Source organism: Pelecanus crispus, chromosome 1, assembly GCF_030463565.1.
Source record: "Pelecanus crispus isolate bPelCri1 chromosome 1, bPelCri1.pri, whole genome shotgun sequence".
NCBI lineage: Eukaryota > Metazoa > Chordata > Aves > Pelecaniformes > Pelecanidae > Pelecanus > Pelecanus crispus.
In genome coordinates, this window is record NC_134643.1 from 80,962,596 (window position 1) to 80,979,760 (window position 17,165).

The 17,165-nt window shown below is 40.2% G+C and overlaps 1 protein-coding gene across 3 annotated transcripts in view; it reads right to left on the reverse strand.

Moving 5' to 3' along the window:
- Nucleotides 1-1,411: 1,411 nt before the first annotated feature.
- WNT7B (Wnt family member 7B) overlaps nt 1,412-17,165 on the reverse strand; it is a 96,850-nt gene continuing 81,096 nt past the window's right edge. For all 3 annotated transcript variants that reach the window (XM_075708816.1, XM_075708808.1, XM_075708826.1), the window contains exons 3-4: nt 13,482-13,753; nt 1,412-1,891 (exon numbers count right to left, since the gene is read on the reverse strand). In XM_075708816.1, the coding sequence (XP_075564931.1) occupies nt 1,412-1,891; nt 13,482-13,753 (752 nt within the window). The remainder of the gene's footprint in view (nt 1,892-13,481; nt 13,754-17,165) is intronic.

Here is a 17,165-nt window from a genome sequence, read left to right on the forward strand (position 1 = left end):
ATTTTACAGTAGTAAAATGTCTGAGGATTTTTTTAAAAATCTCTCATAGGGAAAAGGTGTGTGAATTATAATTGAGTGCTGGTGTAAAAAGTCAGCTGCTTTCTTAACATTCATCTATTTATCAGGGGATATGTTATTGCCAACTGTAGAATAATGACAACACAGGCTAACCCAAATTTTAGCTTTCTTATGCTCATGAAGCCACCACAGCTCACAGGTTGCAGCAACATAGAGCTCAGCTACCATATTTTTGTTAACTTCTCAGTTGACACTGAGCACAAGTTATTTAAAAATATTTGTAATATTAACTTTCAACTGTTAAAGGCAAAATGCAATGCTTGGAAGATCCTGCCAGTGCATTTGAAGGCAAAGCAAAACCTTTGATATTTGTCGAAGCATGTCTTTGTATCCTAAAACTCCCTACAAGGAGCTGAGGGCAGGTGCTCCACGCCTCAAGCCTGAGTCTAAAAAGAGTCATTCTTATTCAGGAGGCAAGCGGGGAAAGTCTTTATCAAGCATTTGTAACCACAGTTTCACATGATCTTTTTGCTCAGTTCTGGTAATTGCTTAAGGCCTACAGTAATTGAACTCTCTAATAGTGGAGTGACAACAGATCAGTAGCATTGAAGAACTTAGGGAGAACCAAATACAAAAATCATAAAGTCAGAGTTCCAATAAGTTTACATTTAGTACAGAATTAAGACATAGCTACCCGTTAGTGCTTAGAATTTTTTGATACTATTAAAAACATAAATAATTATTTTTAATGTTCATTCAAAGAGTTCCAGTGTCACTGGCAGCTGATGTAATTTTGTGAACGTTATTTTTTTCCAAACTGATAGTGGAGTATTTCCGCCATAGATTTTGTCTCCCTACCAGTTGTTTTCTCTCTACCTGCTTTCTTAGAAATTTAGGTTTTTGCAGCAAGACTGCTGTGTTCTAGTCAGTGAAGATTTCATTTCCTTTAAAAGAAGTCTTTATTTGCACAAGGCTTGGTGCTTTTGTTGTTGTAAAATAGGAGAAAGTGTCTTTTTCTTTTAAATTTCATGGGAGCTGCAATGCAATCACCTTCTCTGATATGTATAACTTAAAACACTTACTAGGAGAACTCTACAACACCCAGATTGTAGTTAAAAAAAAACCAAAAGAGAGAGAAAGTATCATGTGGTTGTCAACATCACCTTAATCCTGTTGCCCATGTTTCCAAAGCAGTTACAACAGCCAGCCAGCCAAAATGCACCATCCTTAGAAGTGTAAGTAGTGGGGAGGGATTGGTTGTTGTGGTGGTGTTTGTGGTTTTCTTTTTTTTTCCCAAAGAAGATTAGATGTGCAAAATGATGCTGTCATCGTTTGTTGTACTCCACTTTCTTCACTTGTGGTGATTTGTTCTGTTCATTTGCACGTGATGCCGTTATTTGCAGGTGAACACTTCTGTCCGCTCGCTACACGTGTTGCACTTCACAAAGCAGCACCAGTGGAATTTGCAATTACATTGCCACACCTTGGTGTACTGGTGCGTGTTGTACCCTCTTCCACAGCACATCATGTCGCACCCATCCGCATTGGGAGAGGTACGGTTGCAGAGTCGTCCCTGGGTACCGACGCTCCCCGTGGAAGCATCTTCCTCACAGTAGTTGGGTGACTTTTCGATATACACTAAATCCGTTTCCATGGGTTTCTGGTAACTCTTAATCTGCTTGATCTTCAGGAAGGTTGGCTGTCTTAGTCTACTGGCTCGTACCACCTCCACCTGCACTGCAGCATTGTATTTCTCTTTCAAAATATATCCAATCTCTCTGAATTTAGGAAGCGTGGTCCAGCAGGTCTTAGTTGTACAAGAACCTGAAACTCCGTGGCACTTGCACTCCAATTTCATTCTCTCTTCAAGAACCTATGTGTATAGACATTTGCATATTGTTACTGCAGGAAAATGGTATTGCAAGCTTTCTTAAATCTCAGTGTGTTTAGTTCATATGAATATTCATTACTGCTGGTTGAAATTTTTCAAATGCATGCTCATAAATCTTCTCACCTCCCAGCAGAATGCTTGTAACACATTTTGGTTTACATGGTGCTTAGTCAGAAACACAGCATTTTGTCATTTTATTAGAAAACATTTGCATTCTGTTCCCAACCATTGGAGAATATTTACTGACATTTCAGAATACACGTCTTTAGAGCCAGAGTAATTCATGGGACTCCAGTGACTTAAAAAAAATTTTCCAAACCATTTTCATTTTGAAAACAGAAAAGTAAAAAGTGTTTCAAGATTCAGAATATTTAATCTTAATTGCTTTAAATAACGTTCAAAGAACGTTTAAAAAATGTTGACCAGCTTTAGTATCACAGAACAATATATACTGTGAGGCTGAACAGGCATTCCTGTTCACTGCATAATTAATAATTTTGCCTATACCAGCAGTGGTAATACCAGCATACCTATTCCAAAGAGCACACCATCCCCTTTAAGAGCAGCACTCCTTGCAGTATCTAGCCCAAATATCACACAAATGTTCAGACACAAATACATTTTCTGCACCAGGGCAATGATTGCGCAACGTTAGAGGAAATAAAATAACACTGAAGGGTCCTGCTAAGCTATGAGCCAAAGAGAAGCGGGAGTATTTATTATTGCTATAGCTAGAGGAGGTTAACCTGGAGGAGGTTAACCCAGCATCAGATGGTCTCTACAAGGCACCCAAACTGGCGGGTGCTTGGGCTCATGCTCTTCTCCCAACCTCCCGCCTCCGCTGCAGCCAAGCCGCGCCATGGCTGGCACATCCCTCCTTTTCTGGGCAGGGGCGTATGCCCGGGGGAAGACAAGCAGATGCCCGCCTGCTCCGCATGCACGGTGGAGGGGAAGCTGGCCTCACGGAAGTGTCTCTCTGTTTTTCTGCCCTCGCGCTACCACTTAAGCCTGACCACAATTACACCCACAGTCATCATTAGCTTATGAAAATCAAGACCTAAGAAGAAAGCAAACTGATCTTTCCCCTTCGCAATGGGATGCTAACAAAGAAATATGAGCTACTGAGCTTGTCTTAAAGCATTACTGATGCTGCAGACCATCTCCTGTAGTGGTTTCATTGCAGATCCCAGAACATGACTGAAATGGGCAAAGGATAAAAGGGCCGAAATCTGAGTACAATGGCATAATGAAGTAGAAGGGAAGTAAAAAATGCTTACTGCTTAAGAAACTGGCCTTAAAATAAAAGCTGTACAGATCTGGTTATCCCTGCAAATAGAGGGCACCCTCCTGAGTTGTTCGAGTTTCACTTAAATTGTATGTTTTGTTTTTTCCCAAATTTCTGGGGTTTCAATATTAAAGAGAATATTTGGTTTTGATTCTCCTTGCCAACATACAGTAGCAAGTACAAGATAGCTGAGCATCCTATTCAAAAATACCTTAGACCTTCTGGAACCACAGGCTTTTCCCAGGTCAAGTTCAAGTTAGCCTTTCAGAAGCAGAAAAGGTGATTTCCAAGAAGGTTTTTCTGGATTAGGGAAGAAGCTACTATAGCTGCAACTACTCTAAAAAGAAAATCAGCAAGGCTATGATGAGCCAATTTTTGTGGACAGTGGAAAGGCCACTGCTCTCCAACAAACTGTATCACCTTCCTGTCTTCCCTACAGAAAAAAAAGAAGCTGGAAAACTTGATGCCTTCTGCTGTGGCAGCTGCAATTCAGTAGCAGTGAGTAGAGGGATGCCTTATGAAATACTCCAGAGTCTTTCAGGATTCATCTGTCTTGACTTCATGCCTGTGCAGAAGTCTAGTCTAGTCTAGTCTAGTCTAGTCTAGTCTGCCCTTGATTGGTTTAGGTGGGCTTGGTAGTGTAGGTTAATGGTTGGACTGGATGATCTTAAAGGTCTTTTCCAACCTAGACGATTCTATGATTCTATGATTCTAAGAATGTGATTTTTCAAAGACCCCAAACAAGATTCCAATCCTGTTCCAGAAATTTGGGTTAAAATAACTTATCGGTATTCAGATGTGCATATATATATATATACACATATAAACATATCTGTATATATACACACATACATATATACACACACACATGATAAATTGCTTATAAGTTTTGCTTGGTATTGCTGAAATACAGTTTTTTTCAACTAGCCTCTTTCTACAGCTCTGTATTTCAGTCACTGATCAACACACAATTGAAGCCACAAGCACTGCAGCAAAATCCATGACAAAAGGTGGATGGAGACAACCTTCTCTACACCTTCACCACAAAGCACTATGGGATCTAAGGACTTCCAGGAAAGCATTACCAATGGGATGGACCTACTCCTCTTCTCCCTAAGTAGTAAATCTTGGTGAAGAGCAGGCTTGTGGTTTAGTACGCATTTTTTCAGGTTCTGCACATGTCTGTGATGTCTGATTTTTGGTTGAAAAGGTCAAGTCAGTAATTTGTTCCAAGTGGGAGGAGGTGAAGCTTGTGAGGCTCCTTATTCTTATGTGGGCTCAACACTCTGGACACTGTTCCAAGGAGCCTTCATCTCTGTCATTGATGTGCTTCCCTGCTACAACAGAAAGGGACATTGTTCCTGAAAGACAAAGATATCACCCATTCTGGTGGCCTAGGTGATACCTTCGTATATGTATATTTATCTATGGATGCGTGTGTGTGTATATATGTTTGCCTGTGTGCATGCATTTGGTTGAGATGCTGCCATTTATATACAGCACTGCCTGGCACCCTCTGTAGTACAATCTCCAGCAACTTTATCTTAAGTCTTGATTTCTTTTTTGTTGTTGTTGTCTTTCTGAAGATCCAGTTTCGTGAGTCATTTTGCTGTACAAAAATCTGATTTCACTGCTGTATTTTTTCAAAGGTTCCCACTGCTTATGATGGCAGAAGAACTTGCAAATGCAAGCCATGCAGGCTCAAAAAAGCAGAACTTTCAGAAAGTATTAATTCATGATCCTGAAGCCAATCTCGCAGGTTTTTTTTTTTTTTTTTTTTGGAGGCTTCTCTCATGAATGTGGAATGCTTGGGGTTACAACACTGAGCACAGGCCCAATCATCAGGTAGTTAAATTCCTGAATGCTATAATTTGTGTGCCCACAGTCAGCTGTGGGTACAGAATTGTGCCCAAAAACTTGGAGGTCAGGGAATACAAGGCCCAAACTAAGCAGATTCTAAGCAAGATTTTTTTTCCCTTTTTTCCACCCAGATGCTGCAGAGCGTTCCTCTTTGCTGGCAAGCCAGCAGGCTCCGGCTTTCCCAGAGGTATGTCTATAAAGCCCCATGAGGTGCCGTGCGGAGGTCCCCACGTATGCCCTGGTGCTGCTGCTTTGCAGCTTACCGGGTAGACAGCAATCTGCACCTTGCTGAGTGGTATCTCAAGCAGCTTTCCACTTGCCAGCAAGGTGCCACTGGACCTGGCAAAGGTGGCAGGATTTGACCCTGTTCACTCAATGCTGTGTATGAAGAGCAACTAATGTTTTTCTTCCTGAATGTCCCTCCAGCTCAGTATTCCTCAGCAAAATTCCCATCAAAGTTTTGACCCTGAGCCTTAAAGGTACTTATTTACTCAAATCTAACACATTATGCCAAGCTAGGTGCCTGATTAAAGATTGAAAATCATTAGCTCGTACGACCCACTCTCAGCAGTTTCATTTGTCATATGTCAGTGCCTCGTATCTAATCTTGAATGGTTTACAGCAAGATCTACCTCCCAAAGCAAATTCCCATCATTGGACTGTGCTGCCTCAGACTAATCATAGGAACATTCCTTAGGTCCCTTTTCCGCATACAGGCCCACTCCCACCCCAGTATCATCTTGCCAAGTAAAATTTTCTAACTACTGCTACTTTGTTAAATGAATTGTGAAATAATAATGTTAAAGCTTTCTTATCCCACATATTTTTATACCTATATAAATCATACACTGAAAATGCAATTTGAGGGTTGTCCGCTGCCAGTTAAGTAGAAAAAGACTTGCGAAGACTGAAATAAAACAAAATGATATGCATGAAAAGAAATTCATTTTTTCAAGTTCCATATCTAGACCCAACTGCATAACATCAGATACAGTTTCTGTACATATTAAAAATCCTATCTGGATAAAATATGTAAAAACAATAGTAACATTTTGTGTGTGTTTGTTTTGGCTTGCCTTTTCTGGTTTGTGTTTTCCTTAGTGGAAATGCACATTTTTGGACCAGATGTCGAGTGTAACAAAATCCATATTACTTTTTGACTGCAGTATCAAAAAGAAATAGAAGACTTCAGGAGTTTTCCCCCATCAAATATGCAAGTGATCAACTTTTGTTTTGGGTAATACCAGTACCAAAAGAGATGGACCCTGGTCATAAGATGTCACCACCCCTTTGATACTCAAGCAGCTGCAGCCACACAAGCCGATGGCATGTGGGGACTGCCTAACCTTAGTCTCGGTGCAGCCTGGGGTCCACCACTGCTGACAAAATGCTGTTCTCATGGACTCATCTGGGAAACAAAGTTGGGTTTGTTTGGGTTTGTCTTTTTAAGTCAGGTAGCCAGGGGTGTAACTAACATTAGTAGGGTGTAATGCTACTCCTCTAATTCAAATGTGCTGAAAATATTCTTCATTAATAGCAGATCATAGAGCCCAAAATTGATCAGTTCATGTCATATCTCCTTGGGTTGTGCCCAACCTTCTGAAGAGAAGACATAGAACCAGCAGGAGAGGAATATGGGTGCTTCAGCTGCATATTTTTCTTTCTGCTCCTCTGTGAGGCTGCTCCATCGAGCATCAAAGCAGTATTTATACTCTGTGGGATGGGAGATGAGGAACTAAATTACTGCGCTTACTCCCTCTCTTGTCGCATCCCTATTTTTCTTATCGTTTAGTCTGATGGCAGCAGGGAGCTTCTGCTTTGCAGTGGGTCAGTACCCAGCCACAGCACAAGATGGCTTTTCCCTGGCACTGGCCAGAGCTCAGCAGCACTGAGGACATGCTGGTATACTGAGAAGCCACCTCCTCCTACCTTTCACAAGCCTCCGTAGGTAAGGAATCCACTCCCATAGTATTCCCACTGAATGCATTAAAAAAAGTGCAGAAGGCCCACTGCTCTTTTTACCCAAGTTCTCCTCTTGGCTAGCAGGAAAATAAGCCTGGGATTTTGAGACCTGCTGCCCATCAGCTGAAAGTCCCTACTATTAATGAGGGCCTCTTCACTACCTTCTAGAAGAAGAGAAAATAGCTTCTCAGTTTGAGCAGTAAATTGGTGCAATTGGTTAAAACTTTCTGAATTTTATTTTTACAGTGAAATGTTGCAAAAAGCAAAACCAAGTGCAACTGCAGTGTTTCTATGAAATTTGCTGTAAAGCTTGAAAGTAAAAATTTAAATGTAATCTCAAAGGGTTAAAAACATTTCATTGCTGGTTTTATTCTGTCAGGCAGTATAGAGATGTTAGACTTGAGGGGGGTGCGATAATATTTTACTAGATGGATGATATCTCTCTTGCATACATTGCATGGTGTGCATGGGTATGCGCATTTCTAGAATAAAACCATTTAGCAAGTCCTAAAATATTTGGCTATTCCCCCCCTCTAATTTTAAAGCAAAGTGTTCAAAAAGTAGGATAGTACCAGATGTAGCTTCTGGCAGTCAGTGTTAAGGGTGTGTTTCTGGAAGAAAAAAATAGGCTAGTAAATCCAGCCCAACTGGAAGCAGGAGAACTATCCTCATGAGATTTTGAGCCAAAGCTTGCATATTCAGGACATATGGATAAGCATTAGTTATCCATCCAACCCACCCAAGCTGTAACACCAAACTTTCTGAAATTGGATTTATATCTGTCTGCAAATCAATTTAAGTGGGAAAGTGGAAAGTATGCCATGAAGCACAACTATCGCAAGCTTTTCTTTCATGAGTGTTCTCACAAGGGATGTGCAGTGAAATAGTTTGTCTCTTTTAGAGAAAGAAACTTTCAGCAAATGATGGACTCAGAGCTGTAAAACCTGGAAAGTCACATTCTTTAAATCGCTGAGATGACTTAGGAAAGAAAGTCACATTTTGAAGAATATTTTAGGCTTATAGGAGCATAAAATTAGTTGGCTTTCAGTTTTGAAACCGGGATTCAGCCTCTGCTGCAACTTTGGAGCATTTAATCCAGAGTCGTCTTCTAGGGATTGCTTCTAATGTTATGTTCTGTTAGGTGACAGTGAGGGCAGTTTGCAACATATTAGGGTATGCTTTGCATCTCACAGAAGTGAGCTTATTAATTTAAATATTTCATGTGGGGTGAAGTGAGCTAACACTTTCTTACATATTTTATGCACAAACTGACAACACATAAATATGTATAATTCTACGTAATTATGTACACATACCCTACATATATATGTGTGTGTGTGTATGTGTATATATAAAGCAAGTGGTGACCAAACAATCACCTCATTAGCTGTTCTACCGCCAAAGCATGTCAGCAAAAAAACCCTTCCCAGTACCACAGTCCTGTGGCGCCAGGAACTGTGAGAACGAGCCATGGCTTACATGGAAATGTTGTCCCAAGTAATTGAATAATCTCTTCTAAAGAGAGTCTGAATTATATTTTTTCTTGTCCCCACACTCTTATTGTTTCAAATGTAAAATAAGATGTTGTCATCTTCCAGGCATTCAAAAAAAACAACAAGAAAAACCCATCAACATTACAAAGAAATAAATATTGGGATGGTACCAGGCTGAGCTGCTGGCAGTCAGTGTGATGGGTGTGTTTCTGGAAGGGAAAGAAATAGGCCAGCTTTTTCTCCACATAACCACAGTCATTGTCTATCATAAGAGCCTAATTGATTGATAAACTGTTAGAAACATTTCTTTTCTTCTTTTTAGTAAAAGCTGTGATCTGCTACCAATTTGTCAGCTTGTTCTTTTAGCTCCCCCCTTAAAAACAAACAAACAGAAAACCCCGTTTTTATAATTGAGATTCCCCATGAGAGCCGGCCATTGTTTTCAAGCTTTCAACAAAAAGTTAAGATTAATGGTGTACATTCCCAGATGTTACTCTTTCTAAGTTCATTTATCCCAGAATAAAGATACTTGTTTCTAAAAATACATGGTAGAAAGCTGTCTCATAAAACAGCATCAAAGCTTGCTTGGTTTTGTTGGTATTTAATTTTTCATTACTCTATCAAAGTTTTGCCCACAGATCTCTCTGTAATCATTCAGATTTGCAACAAGCCATTCTTTCAGTAACATTTTCATTAGACTTACACTAGTCTTCCTTTGGGGGCTTGTTTTCATTTACCACACTTGTATTTTCCATCCTGAATCATAGCGGCCATTTAAAAACTGATGGTGAAGTTAGCTACTTCGCTCTTTTACACAGCATGGCGCTGTTTTGCCGCAAAGCATAAATCTTCCATCAGTAGCATCTCACATCACCAGGAATTGCAAAGCGTTTATTTCTTCCAAATGGCACTGATGGCAAGTTTATTATTTTGTCATTGGTGCTATTCATTACAAATTTACTAGAAACTTCACAAATTTGCCATTAGCTGAAATAATTCTTAGAAATGCAATGCAGAGCAATTAGGAGATGCAATGCGGGGCAATTAGGGTCTTTATTCTTCCCAGAGTAATCAGAAATTCCCTGAAAAGCCTAAATATCATCTGTTTTCAAGGAGGTATTTCATCAGAGTGTTGTACTGAGCATCTCAGACTCAGACTCAAGTTAAAGAGCCCCCAGAACTATTTCCCCCCAGCTGTTTGCAAAATTTGTGCAATTATTTATACAGCGTGCTGTTTTTTCCTCAAAGAGAAATTCCTCAGGACTCTATTTTTAACAACAGTGAAATACCAGCAGGCCAGCTTTTGAGAACATCCCTATGAGAGCAAAACACTCTAGTCACTGTTACAGTTGCAAATGCCTCTGACTCCCAGGCATGTCTGGGACAAGTGCTGGGAGAGATTGAGGATGGGCAAAATTCCTGTCCCAGGGCATGAAAAATTCCATACGATGGTATAAGAGAACATCCAAATAATTGCTGGGGGGGGGGGCAAAACTGCTTGTCAGAGTCCTGGATAATGATCCTAGCAATGATCTTCTGGGCACCTGGTAGAGGTCTAGTGAGGTCATCAGGGGCCTCCCACTGACTTCAGAGCAAGTTGGAAATAACTGTAGGTGGGGTTGGGAGCTCTTTGCATCCTTTTTTCCTCATGTTTCTGTATTAGGAGGCTCTGGGATTTAAAGAGAAGACTAGAATTAAGAAAGCAGATTTATTGGCTAAATGTTGTTGTCCTTATCTAGTTTAAAAAGCCAATTCAGTATGAAATGAGCCAGGACTGAATAAGAACTGTGAGCCTTATCATTAAAGATGTTAATGTGGGGGGGGTTTTAATAGTGAAAGTGCTGTGAAATATAAGACCTTGGCAAGTGGACCAACGTTCATATAATCAAGTTGTTGGATTTTTTTTTCCTGTACCAGTTTTGATAAGATTGAACTGTAACTAAGAAATATTTTAATGGTTGGCAGAATCTCTGTAGGAAGCTACAAAACCATATATTTCCTTTACTGTCTTGGCATTTCCACCCTAAGGTTGAAAAGATTATTTGAGAACTTCTGAAGCAACAAAGAATGAAAAAATAATCTGAATTGCCTGTGGTCGTCTTCTTACCTTTTATTCCTATTAGTAACAAGGGAAAAATATCCTTACTTTGGTCCTTAATAATAGCAGTTATGAACCAGAAGCTTGGTTCCAAACTGTTTGCAAATTTTAAGACAAGTCTCATGCAGATCAGCAGGATGGTACTGACAGAGTCTTACTCAGAGAGGTACGAGCTTTTCCCAGTTGTGTTGTGAGATTTTGAAAGGGGAAAGAAGGAAGATGGAGGTTCAGTGCTGTGATTCAGCAAGTGTCCAGATATAAATGCAGTATTTCTGACGTGAGTGTGAATAAAGACCATGTGGAGTATGTCAGAATGACATTCACACATAAGCAAAATTTCCTGGTTTCAGGCTCACAATCCCAGTTTACGCAGGATCCCCAAAACTGCCCAGTTTCAGGTGGATGTAGGTCAGATTTCAAGTTTGCCTGGATTCTCAGAAGGGACTTGTGATTTCACATTGAAATTGCACAAAACTCTGTGGCTGCTTTCTTAAAGGTCCAACCCAGAAAACAAAGAAAATGTATTCTTGTTTCCAGAGTTTTGTTCTAACTTTAAGTTTCAGTCAATCTCAAATTCAGAATGTCTAATTTATACAAATAGCGGATGATCTCAGATGAACCAAAATCACTAAGTATTATATAATGTACAACTTTGCATATTCATTTCATGGGAATGTATGTCATAACACCAACATTATTTTTAAACATGACCCCCAAACCATCTTTTATACGAGCGCATTCCTTGGGATTTGATGGATTGTACTTAAAAACAAAAACAAAAAGCTGCACCAAATCCTTTCAGTCATCCTTAGCTTTTGAAAGCAGTATGATGCGTTAATGATTACAGTGAAAATATATGGGTACAAATAACTACTGAAAACTGCCAGCAACAAAAAAGTGGGTAAATTCCAAAATACTATTTATAAAGAAATGTGCTTGGGGAAAAAAAACCCTGTGTTGTCCGTATTTACAAGCCTTTTTATTCCTGTCTCAAAAACATGCAAGTGAGTGTTACAATTTGTTTTTGCAAGAACATTTGCAAAAAATTAAGTTTTTAGAAATGTTAAAAGAAATGCATTTGCATGAATGCTACTAACAGAAATATCTGTAAAAATACACATTTCTTTGGTTTTCTTATGTCCCCCTGCTTATGAAATTCTGATGAAGACTAAAAATATAATTTGCTTAATAAGAATCAGCAATGTGGTCTATATTTAGAACTGTGGGACCTGGGATCAGTGCCCGGCTCAGATACTGAGCCGCCGCCTTTCCATGGACAAGGGACTTCACTGTTCTCCATCTATGCATCTGCTTTTGCTCTTTTGTCCCTCTTTCACATCTAGACTGTAACATGTTCAAAACAGGAACAGAACATGCATCAGCACCTCCATGGGGATGGCACAGTGCCCAACACAGTGGGTTGCCAGTTTAAGCAGGGATCATAATGCATCCAGCAGTAATAAATGCTCCGTTGCAAGTTTAACGTGTGACTTCGATCTTACTTTGCATCCAAACACAATGCATGATGCCGAGGTGGATTGTCTAGGCTAAAAGAAGTTATCAGACCTTGAGCTTGTCTTCCAAGATGCAATACAGCAGTATGAGGTGTTCTTACCCCCTAAACAGAGCAAGTTTTGGGAAAAAAGATTGTGGCCCTCTTAAGGATGCTTTTCTGTCTGGCTGTTCAGTCAGCTGCCTCCTTCACATCTGGAGACCTCAGTATCGAGCATCAATCGAGTATCGGTCCTGTCTCTACACTTGAGATTATGCCCCATAACTGGTCTCTTCCACCATGCTGAATTTATCTAATACTTTCATCCCAATAGATAACTGCCCATACACCACCCCTTCGGTTTCAGTGCAGAACCAACTGCAGTCCCCAGGAGGTTTTGTTGCATGGACTGGGCGTCAATATGCATTCTCCAAAATACAGGCAACGAGATAGTTGTACTGCTTCTGTTTCCACCAATTCAGCCATCTCTGCCCACCTCAGCAGCTAGTGCTTGGTGTCGGACTGAAAGTACACACTGTTTTAGAGGAGAAAATTTCAGTCTAACTTTGGGGGCTAGGTGTGGAGGAGTGGTATATTAGAGTCTCCTACGACACTGGAGGGTAGAAGCAACAACTTTTTACCTGGGGGAAAACACTGTGAAGGGTATAGTAAAACGTCTTCTGAGGCAGGTATATATTATGCAGAAAGATTTTTTATACTTTTAAAATGGCAAGCTTTGAGAGCTATGAGGATTGTTATTCAACGGACATAAATCAGCATAGCTCATGATGTTTACTGTTTCCATTGCAAACAACTCAGTCATGGCTGTAGGCATGAAACTGTTTCTTCTTCCAAAGTGACACTTAATGCAGCTGTCTGTAGCCCGTCAGTGAGAAACGGACAGTTGTGCATAGCGTTTGTTATGAAGTGTGTATTTCATTAGAGCTGTGGTCAAAGAATTGTTTTGGTTTTGGATGGAATAAATAGCTGCAAGTGCTGAGGGAGTTCAGCAGTGCAGAAACCCAGTCCTGTCCCATCACAAGCCCCAAAATCTCACTAGATTTTTGCAAAGGAGGCAAAAAGCAAAGATTTATCATTATGCCAAACAGCTCCAGCAAAGTCCTCTCTCTTAGCAGTAGGACTGGAAAGAAGGCTCAGGAAGCAGAAACATTTAGAGGAACATCTATAATACATGGCCAGCTCTGAATAAAAAGAAACAGCAACAAAATGTAAACATTAGATGCCATCAGGTAACTTGATGTAGGCGTGGGATAACAGGTGAAAGAGGGGTAAGTTCTCAGGGAATGCCTCCTGCCACCAAGCCAGCCTCCCCCCATCCTCCAGCGCACATGTTTCCCCATCCCTCATCCTTTCTGGAATACCTTTCTTCCAGCCTCATTGTTGTGCAAGTTCATCAGCCTCCGTGCATTCTTTTTGATTTCTCGGGCATCAACAAACCTCCGGGAGAACTCAATGCCGTATCTGATATCCGCAGAGCAGCCTCCCCACTTCCAGCCCTCCTCCTGGTTGTAGTAGCCCTGTTTCTCTCGGTCACAGCCACAATTGCTGAGGTTGCCCTGGCTGCAGGCGGCCGTGACAGCGTGTGCAACCCCGGCAGCAGTAATGGCATAGGTGAACGCAGCTTCCCTGCTTCCTGTGGAGAGAAGCCAAAAGCTGATGGGTTGGCAGAAAGGCAGCACTTACTAAAGAAAGTACACACATTATCTACAGCAACGGTGTCGGGCAGGAATGTGAGGAGGGCATTACTTCTGGTGGGTAATTCTCATTCTTACAGAATTACATACATATTTAAAATACTTGGCTCAACTGGGGCATATTACCCCAGGTAAGCACCAGCCATATGACAGTCCCACCTAACCTCCTTCACCAGAGGGGATTTTGGCAATGAGTCTGGACAGTGGGGAGGAGAGGCAACATGATTTGTTTTAACACTGTCTAGTCAGGTTTGCAAGCTAAAATTTATCTATATCAGATGAATAATTGAGTCACTGGTGGCAATGCTCACTGGAACACAATAGTTACCTCTAACTGTAGGCACTGCATGGAAAAAGAAAGGTGTTCAGACAACGTAAGGAATACCAGACCCTTTCAGATATGCAAGAGGGCCAGAACACAAATAGGAAAGATTATTAAATCACTTTTATAAATACTCCAGTAGGGCCCATTAGTGATGCTGAGTGTAAAGTATTGCAGGAGACACCTATAGAGACGAGCTGGGTAGGTTTTGTTTTCTTTCAAGGTAAAGTAGAGGCTACCCCTTTCCCTTGCTGACTTCTCTTGAATATTAGTTTTGCTGTAACGACCCTTTTCCACTCCCACTCTGACTCAAACCTCTGCTCTACCTTGGCTATTGAGCATATAGGGGGTATGGAAGTGCTGTGGCAACATTATTTCCTCTCCAAAACAAGTGAGCTACTGTCATGGAAGCACAGTCTTGTTTAGAAAAAAGTCTTTTTAGAAAAGAAATGGGGCTTGTTTTTTCCTATGATGCCACCAGTTGCCAAGGTTCCTCATTCCCAATTCCATGTTACAGTTGTTATTAAGTACATGAAGAGAGGCAAGTAAACTCCCTTGCTTTATTAGACACTGGTTGGCTGACTTGCCTGTGGCATGCACATAAGCAAGAAGATACAGAGGCAGAATAATCAAAAGGGTTGCTACAGCCCACTCCTGCTCTCACGTGAGACTGCACTCTGTCACTGACTTAATGTAAGGGCTGGATCATGGCCCTTGGTGTTTTACTGTTCATATTTATAATGTTTCCCTACAAGTGCCCTTCTCAGCGCTATCATCATTTTCCTCTGTGTGTTTATCTGGTGATAAACAGACAATCTTGTAATACCACAGCCAAAGAATAACTGTAAAGAATTTGCAGAAAGTTGCTGAAATGCTTTAATGACCACACACAGAGCTTTAACATCATTAATAGCTTTGGGAAGGGAAAAAAAAAGAACAAATTCTCCACAGGAGAAAAAAAACCAAAAAGCTTAGAAGCTATTTTTAATTTTTTATTTTAGGATTCACAGATATCATAACTATTCTGGAATGACCAGTGCACGGTGTGGGGGATTTTATGTTTTATATTTCTTATTTTCGTAGATAGCTTCCTGAAAGGTTACACCACTGCCAGATACAAGACAGATCCTACAAGAAACAATCATAAACTGGTTTTTGGCACCATTTACTTGTTTCTCCAAAGCAATAAAAAAGAAACTTAAGGTAAGAGAAAAATAAAAGGGTGCTTTCTTCAAGTACCAAGAAGGTTAAACTGACTTGTATATTATTTGAGTACATCATGCAATAGAAGGACTGACTTTGCTTTCAGACACAGAAGTGTTTTGTTGGGGTGTACGATGTGTGTAGTCTGGTTCAGTGGTTCCCAAACCATGGTCTGCAGAACACTGGTGGTCCAGGAGGCCACGGTAAAGGGTTCGCAGCTAATCCGCAGAGCCATATTAAACACTGTTTTTAATAGTGTTTTCAATTAAAAGTTTGATGATAATGATGCCTGGTGGTCTGCAAGAAATTCTGAGGGTTGATAGCAATCCAAAAAAGTTTGGGAACCTCCATTCTGGTTCCTAGTGTGTTCTCTCAAAAGCATATCGCTATTCACTCTTCTTCACCCACTGCCTGCAGTCACAGCTGAGACCCATGTTTTAAAAGGTATCCTGTTGACTTGCATGATTTCTTTCTTCATCTCCTTTCAAAACAATCTATTCTTAATCGATAAATTGAAAGACTGGGAATGTGAGATATAATAGAAACTACAATCTATTCATAATCCATAAATTGGAAGATCAGAGATATGAGATATACTAGAAACTACATATATAGATACATTTTCCTTTCTCTTCAGGATGAGAGTAAATGAGAGTGCAAAATCAGACCCAGGAAAGTTTTTTAATTCAAACACCTTTGAAACACATGTAGAAATGCTTATAAACAAGCAGAAACATATTCCCATCAGGGAACATAGCAGCTGCAAGCTACAGTTCAGTAGATTTACTCAGAGATTAACCAGAGAGAGGTTGCTTACATTTTATGTTTAAGCTCAATGTATTCCACATGTATCCAGAGTAGAAGGTAAGCCATTTTATCATGGCCACTGTGTCTGTGACCTGTCCATGAGTTTTCACACGGTGCTTCCCTTGATCAGTTTTAAAAATTAAAGAATATCCTGTCTATCTGCCTTTCACTCCCCCTCCTCCCCATTATGCCCCTGATTACCTTTGGGAACAGAGGAAAATATCTTTCCTTCACCCACTTGAGAGCTATAGCAGTGATGGAATTACCTCAAGTCATGGGATAATACCAAATGGAAACCATACTGACTCTCTGATGAGATTACTCTTCTGTTTCAATGCAGCTCTAATGTAAGAAGGGCTCAGAAATAAGATCTGGCTTGAAAATCAGATTCTTTTTGCAAGTTAAGTTGTCCTGCTAAGAATTAAGGTTTTTTTTGGTTTAGGTTTTTTTAACTAGAGGATGTTCCAAAACTTCTCCTGAACTTCAGTGTAAGCATTACCTCAGCAGTTCTCTAAAGTCCTGGGATCAGTAGAGTCTATCAGAAAATGCTGATGAAGGAGGGAGGGGAACCTCTGTGCTCAAATAATGTGTCTGCTGTACACAAAGCTTTCCATTAGCATGTCATCACTTGGAATCAGTTCTAAGCAAGTCTTTGTTAGGCAGCTAAAAATATTTAAGTAACGATTGCTGTGATACCTGAATGGAGAACAATAATCTCATTTTATGGAATTTTCTGAGATTTCAAAAATATTCTTGTTCTGCTATGAAACAGAGACAAGTCTTTCCAGAAATGTTCATGAAGTAGAGAAAGATTACAAATAGCAGAAGATTTGGGATTTGACCCAAATTTGAAGTTATTTTTTTCTTTTTCCAGTGAATATCCTGGTCACCTAGTTATTTGGTACTATATATGCTCACTATCTGTGTCTCAGAAGAAAAATTCTTGGTTGACTTTTTAATGTTTTCTGGAGACCAGAATAATTCTGGTGAGATTTTATTTGGGTGGAAAAGACACTTTT